The sequence below is a fragment of the Mytilus californianus genome, unplaced genomic scaffold (genome assembly GCF_021869535.1).
Source record: "Mytilus californianus isolate M0D057914Y unplaced genomic scaffold, xbMytCali1.0.p SCAF_2, whole genome shotgun sequence".
NCBI lineage: Eukaryota > Metazoa > Mollusca > Bivalvia > Mytilida > Mytilidae > Mytilus > Mytilus californianus.
This window is the reverse complement of record NW_026262668.1, coordinates 127,539,907-127,559,413: the sequence shown is the minus strand read 5'-3', so window position 1 is coordinate 127,559,413 and position 19,507 is coordinate 127,539,907. Positions and strand designations below refer to the sequence as shown.

Below are 19,507 nucleotides of genomic sequence, written 5' to 3'. Positions count from 1 at the left end.
CTCACAGAATACTTGTTTTATTTTTATTTTTGATAGAAAAGAAATACAGGCAACTTTGGAAAGATTGAAGAGAGCAGAGAGAAATCTGACAGCAAAAGAGCAGGAGTTACGAGAAAGAGAAATGAAACTTAAAGAAAGAGAAAGGAGTTTGGAGCAACAGTTTAAAGTTGTTGTAAGTCTTTTATGTTAATTTACCAGGGGGGAAAAGGATTTTAAAAATATATATAAAATCTTTTCACTTTTTTTTGTTCCTTTAAAGCATACATAGTACCAGGGAAGGTACTTTATAATCTCATTTATGATTTAGGGTGCTTTTTTACAGTGAAAGTATAAGAGAAATTCTAAGTGCTTTACCTGGGTACCATATATGATATAATGGAACAGTCAAGATAATTGAAAATTCAGGTAAAACAAAATGAACATAAATTTTCTCTAAAATTAAATGTCTCAGATACTTTTATTTTATGAAAAAACACATACAGGTCATTAGAGGAATGATTTAATGTAGATGATGTACAGATTATCTTTCCCCAAAAAAAATAAGGACATGCCTTTAAGGAACAACCCTAAACAAACTTTGCCTATAATTGCTAACATCCACTTCATTTGAACTTTGGTGGATAGTTGTCTCATTGGCAATCATACCACATCTCCTTACCTTTATTTTGAATTGAATTAGTTTTGGGCTAGACTGCACATTTTGAACTTGTTAAAAAAATGACAGGGAACATTTAGTAATTTAACAAGGGTATATGTTTATGGAATAACTAGAAAATTATTATTTTATTTACAACACTGTGGGGAAAAAATTGTTTTGTGATGTCAAAAGGACATTAATATTTCTTGCTTCTTTTTTCCAGCATTTGGAATCATTTGATGTCAACACATGGAGAGAAGTTGATGTGGTAAGTTTTTCATAGGTTAGATTCGGTCAGGTTTTAGGATTTTTTCATTAAAATATTAAGAGATGCTTTTATTATCTAATGGCATTTTGTACCTCTTATTTGAGTTTTATCTAAATGATGTCAGGGTTTCCAATAATGAACAGATCGATCTAACCATATTTACAAAAGGGGTAAGCATTTTATATATGTAACTCCTCCTAACACCAGCACTGAATTGGATTTCTGTGTATTTTTCTGAGAATTTTCAGTACCTAATGGCATTATGATCCTGCTGTTTGAGTTTATGATCCAATTGATTTATGGACTTTCTCATAAGCAATACATTGGCTCTCTTGTTTGTAACATTCATGCAAATCCATGATAAGGGGTATGGTGCTCATATTTGTTTTTATTAAAAGCTATGCTTCATTCCTAGTGGTGACAAAAAGACAACTTCATTACTAGCTGAAATTGAACATTTTTAGCTCACCTGACCCGAAGGGTCAAATGAGCTTTTCTCATCACTTGGCGTCGTCCGTCGTCCGTCGTCGTCGTCGTCCGTCGTCGTTAGCTTTTTACAAAAATCTTCTCCTCTGAAACCACTGGGCCAAATTTAACCAAACTTGGCCACAATCATCATTAGGGTATCTAGTTTAAAAAATGTGTCCGATGACCCCGCCAACCAACCAAGATGGCCGCCATGGCTAAAAATAGAACATAGGGGTAAAATGTAGATTTTGGCTTATATCTCTGAAACCAAAGCATTTAGAGGAAATTTGACAAAGGGGAAAACTGATTATCAGGTCAAGATCTATCTGCCCTGAAATTTTCAGACAAATCTGACAACCTGTTGTTGGGTTGCTGCCCCTGAATTGGTAATTTTAAGGAAATTTTGCAGTTTTTGGTTATTATCTTGAATATTATTATAGATAGAGATAAACTGTAAACAGCAATAATGTTCAGCAAAGTAAGATCTACAAATAAGTTGCATGACCAAAATTGTCAGTCGACCCCTTTAGGAGTTATTGCCCTTAATAATCAATTTTTAACAATTTTTCGTAAATTTTTGTAATCTTTTACAAAAATCTTCTTCTCTGAAACTACTGATACAAATTTAACCATACTTGGCCATAATCATTATTAGGGTATGTAGTTTAAAAAAATTGTCCGATGACCCCGCCAACCAACCAAGATGGCCGCCATGGCTAAAAATAGAACATAGGGGTAAAATGCAGTTTTTGGTTTATATCTCTGAAACTAAAGCATTTAGAGCAAATCTGACAGGTGGCAAAAATGTTCATCAGATTTAGATTTATCTGCCCTGAAATTTTCAGACAAATCCGACAACCCGTTGTTGGGTTGCTGCCCCTGAGTTAGTAATTTTACAAAAATTTTGCAGTTTTTATACGACTGCAAAAATTAAAAATTTTTTGGTCGTATATTGGTATGACGTTGGCGTCGTCGTCGTCGTCGTCGTCGTCTGGCGTCGTCCGAAGACACATTGGTTTTCGCACTCTAACTTTAGTTTAAGTGAATGGATCTCCATGAAATTTTACCATAAGGTTCAATACCACGAAAGGAAGGTTGGGATTGATTTTGGGGGTTATGGTACCAACAGTTAAGGAATTAGGGGCCAAAAAGGGGCCAAAATAAGCATTTTTGTAACTTCCAGACAATAACTTGTGTGTTAGTGTATGGATCTCTCTGACATTGTACCACAAGGTTCCATATCACAAAGGGAAGGCTGTAATTGATTTTGGGGGTAATTAACTCAAAATTTTAGGAATTAGGGGCCAAAAAAGGGGCAAAAAAACAAGCATTTTTCTAGTTTCATGACAATAACCTGTGTGTAAGTGTTTGGATATTTCTGAAATTGTACTACAAGGTTCCATATCACAAAGGGAAAGCTGGAATTGAGTTTGGGGGTAATTGCCCGAAACGTTTAGGAATTGGGGGCCAAAAAGGGGCCAAAAATAAGCATTTTTCTAGTTTCCAGACAATAACTTGTGTTCAAGTGTATGGATCTCTCTGAAATTGTACTGCAAGGTACCATTCCACAAAGGGAAGGCTGGGATTGAGTTTGGGGGTGATGAATCATAAGGGGGTTCAAAAAATTTGGGGGGGGGGGATTTTTTTTTTTTTTTTTTTTCCTTTTTACCTTTTTTTTTCTTTTAAAATTTTCCATTTTAGGTTGGTTATTTCTGATTTATATTTAAAAGCAAATAATGATATGGTAGGAGATACACACCAAACAGGATGTGTAAATTATTATATAATAAGTATTGTGCAATAGCAAGAAATTTTCAATTGCACAGTATTGCACAATAGCAAGAAATCTTCAATTGCACAGTATTGCGCAATAGCAAGAAATCTTCAATTGCACAGTATTGCGCAATAGCAAGAAATATCCATTGGCACAATATTGCGCAATAGCAAGAAATTGTCAATTGTACAGTATTGCGCAATAGCAAGAAATATTCAATTGCACAGTATTGTGCAAAAGAAGATACTTCGTATAAATTGCTTATTTCTTGATCAATTTCAATGGGGTTTTATTCTTGAATTCTTGGGGTTCTTTAATATGCTGAATCTTACCGTGTATTAAGTTTTTGGATTTTGGGCCCCGTTTTTAAATTGGTCCACATTGAGGTCCAAAGGGTCCAAAATTTAACTTTGTTTGATTTCATCAAAAATTGAATAATTGGGGTTCTTTGATATGCCGAATCTAACCGTGTATTTAGATTCTTAATTTTTGGTTCCGTTTTCAAATTGGTCTACATTAAGGTCCAAAGGGTCCAAAATTAAACTTAGTTTGATTTTAACAAAAATTGAATTTTTAGGGTTCTTTGATATGCTGAATCTAAACATGTATTTAGATTTTTGATTATGGGCCCAGTTTTCAAGTTGGTCCAAATCGGGGTCCAAAATTAAACTTTGTTTGATTTCAACAAAAATTGAATATATTGGGTTCTTTGATATGCTGAATCTAACCATGTATTTAGATTTTTGATTTTTGGGCCCCGTTATCAACTTTGTCCACATTGAGGTCAAAAGGGTCCAAAATTAAACTTTGTTTGATTTCATCAAAATTTGAATTATTGGGGTTCTTTGATATGCTGAATCTAACCATGTATTTAGATTTTGGATATTGGACCATAATAGGTGAATGTCCAATTTAAAATTTTTAAGTTCTTAGACCACATTCATTCTGTGTCAGAAACCTATGCTGTGTCAAATATTTAATTTCAATCCAAATTCAGAGCTGTATCAAGCTTGAATGTTGTGTCCATTCTTGCCCCAACTGTTCAGGGTTCGACCTCTGCGGTCGTATCAAGCTGCGCCCTGCAGAGCATTTTATTTGTTATTATCTTAGATATCATTATAATATCTAATATCTAATACTATTAATTATGATTTTAACCTTATTTTACATGATTTCCAAAGCATCAGTAAATACAGGTGAGCGACACAGGCTCTTGAGAGCCTCTAGTTATTAATGTTCCTTTGAATAATGATTTTGATTCAAAAACCTAAACAATATTGAATTAATTTCAAGATGCATGTCTCAGTCAGGCTATGATACATGTGAAAGCAGATTGAGTTAGATGGAATAAAAAAGATAAATAAAACAAACAACACAATTTCATCAACAGTAGACATTTAGATTTTCAATGATGCCCGAGTGTCTGTACCTAGTTGGCATCTTTTAAGTATTTGTAAGAATGTCTAGGACAATTCTGTTGCTAGCTGAGAATTAATTTTCCACTGGTTCTTGATAGTAATTTTTATATGCCCGTTTACAGGACATATTATGGTATACCGTTGTCTGTCCATCCGTCTGTCTGTCCGTCATGAGCATGTCGGACAATCACTTAAAAAGGCTTTAAGAAATTTTCATGAAACTTTGGTGAATTGTTTATATCTATTGACGTAAACTCCCTTTTGGTTTTTATGAATTTTAGATTTTTACGTTTCCAAGTTATGGGATTTTATTCATAAAAAAGAGGGGATTTTCCAGTTTTCTGACAATAACTCAAAAATGCTTTGAGCAGTTTTCATGAAACTTTGATGACTGGTTTATATCTATTACGATAAGCTCCCTTTAATTTTTTTTTATAAATTTCTGCTAATATGACATTGAGAAGTTATAGAACTTTGTTTGTTGAAAAAATGACGGCGTATCATGCACTCATGGCACAGCTCTTTATTAGATTGTGGTGTTCTACAGCATCAGTATCAGTCTATATCTAATTCTGTCTATATATTTTCAGTTCCAGTGGATACTACAGATTAGTAACAGTGAGTATATTACTTGGAAGTATAGATTTTATGTAACCAGACCTATATCACATGCATTGATAAGTGTATGATTTAAGATAATTTCAATAGGATATATAAATTGAAATTTCTTGGTGATTCAAAAGTTAGAAATAAAGCATTTTAAGTGACTTTTGCACATAACAAAAATATGTTGAGAAAAGGTGTCAATGATTCATCAACTCAACAACACAAACAAATCTAGAGGTCAACATGCAGTCCTCAAAAATATATACTTTATCTTCAAAAATATATACTTTTATCTTCAAAAATATATACTTTATCTTCTAAAAGTGGACTTTTAACAAACAGTGACCAGTCAATCAACAATATACAAATGTCTTTACATTATTTCTAGGTTCCTGACTTGGATGCATATTGAGCAGGATTAAACTACTGTAAATTCAGTAATTATTGCGTGCATTTATTATTGCAATTTTGTCATTTTAGACTAAAATGAGATTTTAATTTTTGCAATATTGAGAAAAATCCTGTTTAATTCATATAAAAAATTTCAAAATGCGAGTATAAATTATTGCGATTATAACCATGTCGCATTTTTTACAATAGTTTCTGAATTTACAGTAAGTTTTTTGACATCTCAAACCTCTCCTACTGAATACTGTAAATTCAAAAATTATTGCAAGGTTTGTATTAATGCGAATAATGCGACTACTTGAGTATCGTGATAATAAGAATTCGCATTCTGATATCAAATACATATATCTGTATGTAGCTTATCCTAAATTTGCAATAATTAAACTCACATTTTTGTTAATTCTTCAAAAATCCCAATTATAAATGCACACAATAATTTCTGAATTAACGGTATCAGTCAGTAGGATTAAAAAAAAAGATACAATACAAATCAGTACAGGAAAATCACAGATGACTATAATACACATAATAGTATCCTAGGCAACAAATCACATATTAATTTCTCTGTGACTTCTTTCCACATGTGGTTATGATGATGTAAACATCAGTAAATAACTCATCACTTTATTTTGTTGCATTGTTTTTAAACAGTTGATTCCCTGTTATCATTAACTTGTATTGTACAACATACAACTTACAATTCAAGTTAGCCCTGTGTGTCAAATAAACTTGAGTTGTTCAACATAAAACTTACAACTCCCATTAGCACCGTGTGTCAAATAAACTTGTATTGTACAACTTACAAATTACAACTCCCGTATTAGTGATGTGTGTCCAAAGAACTTGTATAGTACAGCTTACAAATTACAACTCCCGTATAAGTGATGTGTGTCAAATGAACTTGTATAGTACAGCTTACAAATTACAACTCCCTGTGTCAAATAAACTTGTATTGTCCAACATACAACTTACAACTCAAGTTAGCCCTGTGTGTCAAATAAACTTGAGTTGTTCAACATAAAACTTACAACTCCCATTAGCACCGTGTGTCAAATAAACTTGTATTGTACAACTTACAAATTACAACTCCCGTATTAGTGATGTGTGTCCAAAGAACTTGTATAGTACAGCTTACAAATTACAACTCCCGTATAAGTGATGTGTGTCAAATGAACTTGTATAGTACAGCTTACAAATTACAACTCCCTGTGTCAAATAAACTTGTATTGTCCAACGTACAACATACCACTCTTGTAAGCACCATGTGTCAAATAAACTTGTATTGTACAACTTACAAATTACAACTGCCATATTAATAATGTGTGTCAAATGAACTTGTATTGTACAACTTACAACATACCACACCCATTGGCGCCTTATGTCAAATGAATTTGTCTTGTACTATCGTAAAACATAAATGTAATATATTTATATTCATTGCAATTTCAGATTACTCAGATGACCTAGAACAGTATGCAGACTTATTTTTACAGCACAATATAACAGGGAAGAGGCTGTTGAGAATGACTCATGCTGATATAGAAAAGTTAGGAATTTCATCCTATGGGCATATCTTGGATTTATCTGTAAGTTAGGAATATCACCCTATGGACATATCTTAGATTTATCTGTAAGTTAGGAATATCACCCTATGGACATATCTTAGATTTATCTGTAAGTTAGGAATATCACCCTATAGACATATCTTAAAAGATTTATATTTAAGTTAGGAATATCATTGAATGGGCATATCTTAGATTTGTCTGTAAGTTAGGAATATCACCCTATGGACATATCTTAGATTTATCTGAAAGTTAGGAATATCACCCTATGGACATATCTTAGATTTATCTGTAAGTTAGGAAGATCATCCTATAGACATATCTTAGATTTATATTTAAGTTAGGAATATCATTGAATGGGCATATAGATTTGTCTGTAAGTTAGGAATATCACCCTATGGACATATCTTAGATTTATCTGTAAGTTAGGACATATCTTAGATTTATCTGTAAGTTAGGAATATCACTCTATAGACATATCTTAGATTTATATTTAAGTTAGGAATATCAGTGAATGGACATATCTTAGATTTGTCTGTAAGTTTGGAATATCACCCTATGGGCATATCTTAGATTTATCTGTAAGTTAGGAATATCACCCTATAGACATATCTTAGATTTAGATTTAAGTTAGGAATATCATTGAATGGGCGTATCTTAGATTTGTCTGTAAGTTAGGAATATCACCCTATGGACCTATCTTAGATTTATCTGTAAGTTAGAAATATCACCCTATGGACATATCTTAGATTTATCTGTAAGTTAGGAATATCACCCTATGAACATATCTTAGATTTACATTTAAGTTAGGAATATCATTGAATGGGCATATCTTAGATTTGTCTGTAAGTTAGGAATATCACCCTATGGACATATCTTAGATTTATCTGTAAGTTAGGACATATCTTAGATTTATCTGTAAGTTAGGAATATCACCCTATAGACATATCTTAGATTTATATTTAAGATAGGAATATCATTGAATGGGCATATCTTAGATTTGTCTGTAAGTAAGGAATATCCCCCTATGGACATATCTTAGATTTATCTGTAAGTTAGGAATATCGCCCTATGGACATATCTTAGATTTATCTGTAAGTCAGGAATATCACCCTATGGACATATATTAGATTTATATTTAAGTTAGGAATATCATTGAATGGGCATATCTTAGATTTGTCTGTAAGTTAGTAATATCACCCTATAGACATATCTTGGATTTATCTGTAAGTTAGGAATATCACCCTATGGACATATATTAGATTTATATTTAAGTTAGGAATATCATTGAATGGGCATATCTTAGATTTATCTGTAAGTAAGAAATATCACCCTATGGACATATCTTAGATTTATCTGTAAGTTAGGAATATCGCCCTATGGACATATCTTAGATTTATCTGTAAGTCAGGAATATCACCCTATGGACATATATTAGATTTATATTTAAGTTAGGAATATCATTGAATGGGCATATCTTAGATTTGTCTGTAAGTTAGTAATATCACCCTATAGACATATCTTGGATTTATCTGTAAGTTAGGAATATCACCCTATGGACATATATTAGATTTATATTTAAGTTAGGAATATCATTGAATGGGCATATCTTAGATTTATCTGTAAGTAAGAAATATCACCCTATGGACATATCTTAGATTTATCTGTAAGTTAGGAAGATCATCCTATGGGCATATCTTAGATTTATCTGTAAGTTAGGAAGATCATCCTATGGGCATATCTTAGATTTATCTGTAAGTTAGGAAGATCATCCTATGGGCATATCTTAGATTTATCTGTAAGTTAGGAAGATCATCCTATGGGCATATCTTAGATTTATCTGTAAGTTAGGAAGATCATCCTATGGGCATATCTTAGATTTATCTGTAAGTTAGGAATATCACCCTATGGACATATCTTAGATTTATCTGTAAGTTAGGAATATCACCCTATGGACATATCTTAGATTTATCTGTAAGTTAGGAAGATCATCCTATGGACATATCTTAGATTTATCTGTAAGTTAGGAATATCACCCTATGGACATATCTTAGATTTATCTGTAAGTTAGGAAGATCATCCTATGGACATTTCAATTTTGACATTCTATTCTTTTTAATAACTGAACATGCTGAATATACATTATATCTCCAACTAAGAGTCAAAGACATTTTGCATGCATACGGACACAAATGACATACGGACACAAATGACTTTTTTTTTTAAAAACCACACAAAAAAACAAAATACAACACAAAAACAAAAACAAAAACAATAGTTAAAACAAAATGATTTCAATGATGAATAATATTATCAGTAGAAAATATTTAAATTGCTATAAACAGCCAAATGAAGTGGTATTTCAAATTTGATATACTTAAAAACTTTTTTCAGAGAATCAAATTCAGTGTACAAAATGACTGAAATGAGTTAGAGTTATCTCCCCTTTTGCCATATCTGCGCTTACAATTTAATCTTATTTCCTTTCAGACAGAGATAGGGTTATTGAAAGCTCATAATCACAGACTGCTCAATTTCCCTCCATTAGCAAAGGTAAGGAACTGTAAACCAGGTTATTTTCACGAGCTATTACTTTACACCAATTTCTCAAGTAGATTCAAATATGATCACTGTCCTGACAAAAAAACATTTTTGAAAGAGCATTATGAAAATGGGATAACCACCTAATAGGACATTTTCTTAATCTCTCTCACATTTTCCTAACCCCCCACCCTAAATAAAAAATGACACCCACCCATAGTTGATATGAAGTGCCTTCCCTGTCCCACATATATTTTTAATGGGACAGTCTTACAGAGAACACAAAAATATCTACAATAATTAATTGAGATTATGAAAAATTATATTTTTTTGTACGTCCATTCGTACGTCCTAAAATTGGTTACCGTTCTTTACCTTTAGTTTGCCTCAACCAAATGTTATGAAACTTATACACAATGCTTATTACCACAAAACACAGATCAAGTTTGAATTTTGTTGGCGTCACTTTTACAGTTCTAGAGTTATGCCCCTTTACAAATGGAAAAATTGCTGAATTTTTTGTTTCCATTCTCTAACTTAAGTTTGCCTCAACTTAATGTTATGATACATTAACACAATGCTTATTACCACAAAACTTAGATCAAGTACAAATTTGGGAAGCGTCACTTTTACAGTTTTTGAATTATGTGCCTTTATAACGTTATATGCAAGCGGGGGCATCATCTGTGTCCCATGGACGCATTCCACATTTATTTAAAAAGTTATTACTAAATATGTTGAATACAAAAGTGGAAAATGTTACTTTTTCTTTGTGTAAAAATTTGTTATTCATGATACTTTTTGATATGGTGAAATATTTGGCTATATCATTAGCTCACCAGTGTAAGCTTTTGCCATCACTTGGCGTCCATCACTGTCATCCCTTATCTGTTAACTTTTTCAAAGGACATCTCCTCTGAAACTACTTGGCCAAATCTAACCAAATTTGGCCACAATCATCAATATCTAGTTTTAAAAATTTGTCTGATGACCCCACCTGCAGACAAATATGGCCAACACAGCTAAAATTAGAACATAAAAGGAAAATGCAATTTTTGTTTATTATCTTGAAAACTGTTATAGATAGAGAAAATCTGACAAGGTCAAAAATGTTCACAATGATGAAATCTACCTTTGATCAATGGATACAGTCAGATGTCTTCTTACAGGAGTTACTGCCTTTAAATGACAATTTTTATGCCCCCGCCGTAGCGGAGGGGGCATTAAGTTTCACCCTTGTCTGTCTGTACATCCGTCCGTCCGTACATCCCAAAATTGGTTTCCGTTCTCTAACTTTAGTTTGCCTCAACCAAATGTTATGAAACTTACATACAATGTTTATTACCACAAAACAATATTTTGGTGGCGTCACTTTTACTGTTCTAGAGTTATGCCCCTTTACAAATGTAAAAATTGCTAAATTTTTCATTTCCGTTCTCTAACTTTAGTTTGCTTCAAACAAATGTTATTAAACTTCTACACAATGCTTATTACCACAAAACACAGATCAAGTTTGAATTTGGGTAGCGTGTCTTTTACCGTTCTTGAGTTATGTCCCTTTACAATGTTATATGCAAGTGGGGGCATCATCTGTGTCCCATGGACACATTCCCCATTTATTTCCCAATGTTTTGCATTTTTGCCTATATAGACAGAATCTTTAATTAGCAAAAATGATAAGCAAGACAAGATCTACAAATAAGTGAACATGACTGAAACTGAATTTTTTTCATTTTTGCCATTTATTTTTAAATCTATAATAGATAGATAGAAACTATAAACAGCAAAAATGATCAGCAAGACAAGATCTACAAATAAGCCATCATGGTCGATATCTTCAGTTGACTCATTATTGCCCTTTAATCATGTTAATGATAATTTTTTATATTTTTTTTGCATTTTTTGTCTATTTTCTTGAAAACTATAATAGATACAAGATAAATAGAAACTTTAAAAAAGAAAATAAGATCAACAGGATAAGACCTGTAAATATGTCAACATGACTTAAATTATCATTTAACTCTAGATAGAGTTATCCACCTTTTCATAATGATTTTTACTCAAAAGTGGCCATTGTTGAAGATGTGGGTGAGCGACACAAAGAGCCTCTAGTTTATATATATTCATGCTTGTAAAAATTGTGCTCAGAATATAAATTTATTAAATATTATGTATATTTCAAACTGTCAGAAGCAAGAGTACAAATTTGGCATCTATAAATGATTGGTTGTTTAATGTCATTATGGATTCATATAAAAAGCTGATACAGCAATGTTAATTAATGAAATATTTATAAAGAAAATCAAATTATTTGAAGAACTTTGATTAATATATATAAGAATGCAATAAACAATACTATAAGAACTGCCATTCTCAGCATATGAGAAAAACAGAAATGAAATGGCATATATTTTGATATATCATTTTAGGATGCCTCTCCAAATACAAAAGATACCTCATCCTTATACAAGAAAGTGACCTTGACATTTATATTTGGACATCACCATAGATTATCACCATCAACAGGGGTATGTATAGACATTTATATTTGGACATCACCGTAGATTATCACCATCAAAAAGGGTATGTATAGAAATTTATATTTGGACATCACCATAGATTATCACCATCAACAGGGGTATGTATAGACATTTATATTTGGACATCACCATAGATTATCACCATCAACAGGGGTATATATATAGACATTTATATTTGGACATCACCATAGATTATCACCATCAACAGGGGTATGTATAGACATTTATATTTGGACATCACCATAGATTATCACCATCAACAGGGGTATGTATAGACATTTATATTTGGACATCACCATAGATTATCACCATCAACAGGGGTATGTAAAATTCTTTAATTTTTTATTGTCTCGCCTGGGAAAAAGTCACAGAATGAAAGACAGGAATGTGAGCCATTTATTTCAGAAGGTTGAAGAGCTGGATACTAAATGTCTTGTAAACAAATGCGGTATGTTTTTAAATTTCCAACTCATACATCCAGTGTCCTTGACCTCATTTCAGGGACTGATTGAAATATGTATAATAATTTTGTCACATGAATTTGCCACTTATTATGAGTTATAGGATAACTATATTTGGTATATTGGATCCTTGCGAGTTGTACGTGTCTGTCAGACATGGTTCACCTGACATTGACCTCATTTCAGGGATAAGTGATCTTGTAAAGTTTCGTAGATATGTCTGTATCTCAAATACTATAAGTAAAAGGTGAACCATATTTGGTGTATACAAAGATTGTATAGTGTACATGTCTGTCTGGTAGGTTCCATCCTACTTTGACTTCATGGTTCATTGGTTAATGTTACGTTTTCATGGTTTGTTCAGTTTCTCAGAATCTATGAGCAATAGATCAACTAGAATCAGTGTATGTATTTTTTCAAGGTGGACAATTTTGTCTGGCAGATTTAATCTGCATAACCATAACCTTATAGAAAACTACAAGTTGATCAATTAACCATGAAGATCAGATGAACTTTCTGAGATGGATATGTACACCTTGAAACTATTATAATATTAGGAGATGTGGGGTATATTTTTAGAGTACTTTTGAAAGTTAATACCATATATTGTGGATATTGTATTTTTGATTTCATTCTTTGTTCATATCAAATAAATCATAACATTATATTATTTTAAGCTATATTTTCTGTTAATTTCCTTGACCATGGTAAGGCTTGAAAGGTTGGAACGATGTCTTATCTTATAGTTGGATGGAGTTTCAAAAAGTCCTTTCCTAAAAAATTCGTTGCAAATAATACATTGGATGTCTGTTTTCTTTATATATATCTGTTTTCACAATGTTTCTGATATAAACCTCTGGTGATTCTAGAAATTAAGTACCCCAGGGGCCATATTGTTTTCCAGTATGAGTGTCTGTCCATCAATTAGTATGTCTTCATTTATCCCTTCGTCTGTCACATATCTCTTTTTAGCTCACAACAATCTTCTCCTGAAACTACAGGGCCAAATTTATTCAAACTTGGCCACAGTCATCATTGGGGTATTTAATTTTAAAAATGTGTCCGATGACCCCGCCGCCCAAACAAGATGGCCGACCTGGCTAAAAATAGAACATAGGGGTAAAATGCAAGTTTTGTCTATTATTATGAAAACCGTTATAAATAGAGAAAATCTGACAGGGAAAAAATGTGCAGAATGTTGAGCTCTACCAATTGTTCACATATGTCAAAACTGCCAGACGACTTCTCATAGTTCTACCCTTAAATGACAAATTTAACCATTTTTTTTACATTTTTGACTATTATCTTGAAAACTATAATAGATAGGGAGAAAATTTAAAATGCAAACATGATCAGCAAAACAAGTTCTAAAAATAAGTCTAATGGTCAAGATCGCCAGTCTACTCCTTATTAGAGTTATTGCACTTTGATGATGATTTTTACCATTTTTTTTGCATTTTTGCCTCATATCTTAAAAATTATAATAGATAGAGAGAAACTTAAACAAGCAAAAATGATCAGCAAGACAAGATCTACAATTTAGACAATACGAAGGAAATTGTACGGCGACTCCTTATTGGAGTTATTGCCCTTTAATGACAATTTTTACCATTTTTTTTGGCATTTTGTCTTATATGATAAAAATTATAATAGATAAATTGACACTTTAAATCACAAAAATGATCAGCAAGGCAAGATATACTAACACGTCAAATTTTGCCGATATAGTAAGTAGACTGTCACTCTTTATAGTATAAGAGGGATTGACCTTAAATGAGGATTTTTTACCCTCTTTTGTGTTTTGTGCACAAAAAAAAAAGAAGATAGAGAGAAACTAAACAGACTAAATGATCAGCAATACAAGATCAACAAAAAAGAGATTTTTGTCATGAATTCTATTTTGTTTACAATGTTGGAGAGTGTCCTTTGTTGAATATGCACATAGACAAAGATGAGCGACACAGGCTCTTTAGAGCCTCTAGTTCATTCTTGTGTTCAATAATTTAGTTTCTTGATCTCCATTTTTCTACTTTCATGAAAGTAAGTTTGATATACTAAAAGTTTGCATTAGTTGTTCAGGATATTCATTGGATTAAGGTATCTGAACAAAAGCTAGAGTTTTGTCATTGTAATATTATTTGTGAATTTATTTGAAAATTTTGCGACATAATCTATTGAAATTTATAGATAGACTTTACCCTTAACTCAATTATGACATCTTTTGATGCCAACTTCTTTTCTCCATAATGAGCCTTTTGACAGCACCTTTTTTTTACATGCTCTGATTTTTTTGTCTTGCATGCAACAAAAATATTTAAGGTCCTATTGTTTCATCATTGGTATTCAATATTTAAGTATTTTACTGACAATTTGAGTTTTTTTATGTTAACATTTTGATGCAGTTTGTGGTTTAAGTTTTTAAATAACTTTGTCAAACCATCTTTGAATGTTATTAAACTTGGACAGAATGTTTTTCATGATTAAGAGAGTAAAATTTTAAAAATATTTTTTTTCTTTTACCAATTATTGAATAAATAAACACATTTTTCCTTTCTGGAAAATGTCAGTTTTGTATTTAATTCTGTTACTGAAATTTTAGTATATTCATCTTTCATAAAGATATAGTTCTTTTAACAGGGTGAGAAAGTGCAATCTTTTTAAACTGTCAGACTATACTGTAGACCTGTTATTGTAGTAGGGTAGTGTTGCACTTTATTTAATTGCTGGTATTTTACCTGTGTTTGTTTAAGGTAACATTGAAGGTCAGTTAGGGTTAATACCTGTCCATCATCATAATGGGGTTGTCAATTTCTTATCCATTTTACTTTGAAGCCTAAAACGAAAGTGACAGTGTTGAATTGATTTTTAAGAGTTGTTCAAATAGAGGGTGGGATGGAGGGAGGAGTTGTTATTTGAACAAGATTTTTAAAATAAAAAATATCAATCGCTTTGGTGAAATAATTATTTACATATAGAATTTTAATAACATATTTCAGATGTTGAGAATATTTATTTACAATTACATAATTCTCTGTGTAGGTAAAGTTGTTAAATGTTAACATTTGACTTAATTGAAGTTTTAATGATTTTTGGAAGAAGAAGTGTTAAGAAATTTATATTTTTTCTAATGAACAGACTTTATGCTGCTTAATTATGAGGCTAAACATGGATGTTTCTGGAAATAGCACGACAGGTTAAATTACTGGAGAATGTAGAATAATGGCATTTTGTTTTTGTCTTGCCTTAACAGAGTCAAAAAGCGAGACATAGGTATGCTGTTTTCAGCATTGGCAGAGGTGGCGTCAACAATGTATTAGTTTGTGATTAGGTCTAGTTTATGGTGAACCACTAGTGGTAGGTCAATGATATTTGTATGAAGTTGTGTTAGCATTGGCACATCTCATTACCATGGAGATTATTTGGCCCTGCCCCCTCAGTCATGGTCTATTGACTTTGAAACTTTCGTTAGTTTACATGTATTAGTTTGTGATTAGGTCAGTTTATGGGGAACTGCTACTGGTAGGTCAATGATATTTGGTATGAAGTTGCATAAGCATTGGCATATATCATTTCCATGGAGATTATTTGGCCCCGCCCCCTCAGCCATGGTCTATTGACTTTGAAACTTTTGCTTAGTTAACATGTATTAGTTTGTGATTAGGTCAATTTATGGGGAACCACTAGTGGTAAGTCAATGATATTTGGTATGCAGTTGTATAAGCATTGGCATATCTCATTTCCATGGCGATTTTTTGGCCCCGCCCCCTCAGTCATGGTCTATTGACTTTGAAACTTTTGCTTAGTTTACATGTAGTAGTTTGTGATTAGGTCATTTCAAGGGGAACCATTAGTTGTAGGCCAATGATAATTGGTTTGCAGTTGTATAAGCATTAGCACCACATCTCATTTCCATGGAGATTATTTGGCCCTGCCCCCTCAGTCATGGTCTATTGACTTTGAAACTTTTGCTTAGTTTACATTTATTAGTTTGTGATTAGATCAGTTTAAGATGAACCGCTAATGTTAAGTCAGTTCAGTGATATTTGGTATGCAAATTTATTGACATTTGCAAGTCTCGTTTCCATTGAGATTATATAGCCCCACCCCCTTATCTTGAATTTTTTACAAAGTTTACAAGTTAATGTTCGTGTTTAGGTTTTTTTTTAAAGGGAACGACTTATGATAAGTCAATGGTATTTGGTATGCAGTTGTACTAGCATTGGCACATCTCATTTCCATGGAGATTGTTTAGCCATGTTCCTTCAGTCATGGTTCATTGACTTTGAATATTTGCATAACTTACATGTTAAAGAATTGTTATTTTAATTTCAACATTTGCATTATCAAAATTACAAAAAAGCGAGACATATCTCTGTGTTAACAGTTGATTTGATACTGACTTTATCGCCAAGAATTTCAAGCGAGCCTGCTAGGGTGAGCTGATATTCCAGCTGATGAAGTCAGTATCAAAAAATTAAGTGCCGTTATTCTTTTTATTGGCAATCCTTATTTTTGGTTTCTTTTTTTAGAATATGAAATAAAATGAAATAGTAAGTAAAACTATTTTTGAGCATACAAAATGTTGGGGTAGTTGTTAGGTTGTATGATTGAAATCGTGTAAATTTCATTGATAAATTGACATGAATAGATATGAACGTGTGATGTTGTTGCACTGATAGGTGATGTCATTGCCTAATATTTTCAAGTATCAGGTCTTGTGGTCAGAAAAATTTCCGAGTATGATTATCATAAAAAAAGATTTGGTCCTGTTGATGATATAGAAAAATATTAGACAGTAAGATCAAATAGAAAAAAGTACAAATTGCTGATAAAAGGAAGTATTAGCAATTTGTACATTTTCCCTTTGATCCTACTAATATTTATTGGGATTGCAGACAGGAGAGGACATGATACTAAGTAATTGATAATATTAGCCAATGATGTCATGTTCATTGCAAAAACATCACATTTTTCATGTCCATCTGCATTTATCAATTTATCAATGAATTGCATGGGACATCATTCAAACAGTGGTATGCGTAAATGAGTTTTGATTTAAGTACGTCATGTAATGTCATATTCTGCCCAAAGAATTATATTGTTACGACAAATTGCCGATAAAAAGAATAATGGAATGTTTTACTTTTAGCTCACCTAGTCCATTGCCTTTCTATTACAATCACTTGGAGTTGGATGTCATCATTAACTTTTACAAAAATTGTCTCCTCTGAAACCACTGTACCAATTTCAATCAAACTTTGACTGAATGATCCTTAGGGTACCTACTAAAAAGACAACATGGTCACCTTGGCTAAAAATTTAACATAAGGATAAAATGCATTTATTGTCCAATATCTTAATAACCTTTGTTGAGATAGCAATCTTTTAAAGATTTTATTATTACAAGAAATAAACTTACGCACCTCATTACCAGAAACGCAAAGCAAGCCATTAACCAGTTCAAAAGCATGACAACAAAAGTATAGAACAGGTCAAAAGAAAAGAAAATATAACAAACAAAAGAAAATAACATAAACAAAAGAAGATAACATAAACAAAAGAAGATAACATAAACAAAAGAAGATAACATAACAAACAAAAGACAATTGCCCTATGGCAGTGACCTGAACCTGGTTAGACATAATTCAAGTAACTGAAGCCATATTATGTAGCACATTATTACAACAATAGCTCATGATATTTCTGAAATTTTGCATGATATTAACCACAGTAAAGCTACACTAGATTTCATTTTGAAACTTACTGAGTAAGCCATGCCACGGTGCCATGTATCGTGAATTATTGCCACTCTGATAAACATTTAAGCCTTAGATACATGATTTTTTTTGTTATTGGCTTTTAACTAGCTGTCAGTAACTGCGAGTACTCGCAGATCTGTACTTAGTGTCTTTTTGTTGTGGGGAGCCTGTAGTTCAGTGGTTGTCGTCGTTGGTTCATGTCTGTCATTTTTGTTTTTCGTAAATTGTTTTGTTATAAATTAGGCCGTTAGTTTTCTCAATTGAATTGTTTCATATTTTTCATGTCGGGGCCTTTTATAGCTGACTGTACAGTATGGGTTTTTCTCATTGTTGAAGGTTGTACGGTTGCCTTTAATTGCTTACATCCACTTCAGTGAACTCTGATGGATAGTTGTGTCATTGGCCATACCACATCTACTTATTTTTATATCAACCTAAGTTATGCATTCTTGAGCAGTTGTTTGAAAATTGGTGTAGAGATAGGTCTATAGATCATAGATGCCTAACAGCTTTTCAGTATAGAGGTCATCCTGCTGATTTTGTAAACTTAAAACTTGCTATAAAAAAGTATGAGGCAACCAACTGTTTCTGTCAACCCGCCCTTTATTAAATAAAGTTACTATGACCTAAATTTCAGTCCTTTTTACATCATTTTTGTAAATCAGTTTAATGATAGAGCTGATAGATAATCTAAAGAACAAGGTACCATGTACTGTTACATAATCATTGTGATCATTTGCCCTAAATGGAGGTCATAATTTCAAAATTGAAAATTTATTTGGTACATTTCACATAGTAGTCATGAGGTTTACAGATTTGTACATTGTAAATATTTAGGAATAACTGGATCTTTTTCCATCGCTCAGAGAGAATTGTATAATAAGGCATTAAAAGCCTACCACAAGTTATGCAAGGCTTTCTGTCACTGAATCCAAGTTTAAATCAAAGTATTGAAGTACTGAACATCGGATGACTGCAAGTTCTTGTGGATGGTCACAAGCACTTGTCTCAGAAAAAAAATCCCATCTCTATACCTGAAGTGAGGTTAAGGTACATAGATATATT

General features: G+C 32.2%; 1 protein-coding gene across 1 annotated transcript in view; it reads left to right on the top strand.

Annotated features, from left to right (window-relative positions):
• LOC127730966 (mitogen-activated protein kinase kinase kinase 20-like) overlaps positions 1-19,507 on the top strand; it is a 65,071-nt gene that overhangs the window by 24,534 nt on the left and 21,030 nt on the right. The window contains exons 12-17 of the mRNA XM_052239602.1: positions 37-172; positions 861-905; positions 5,156-5,183; positions 7,029-7,165; positions 9,632-9,694; positions 12,112-12,210. Coding sequence (XP_052095562.1) covers positions 37-172; positions 861-905; positions 5,156-5,183; positions 7,029-7,165; positions 9,632-9,694; positions 12,112-12,210 — 508 coding nt within the window. The remainder of the gene's footprint in view (positions 1-36; positions 173-860; positions 906-5,155; positions 5,184-7,028; positions 7,166-9,631; positions 9,695-12,111; positions 12,211-19,507) is intronic.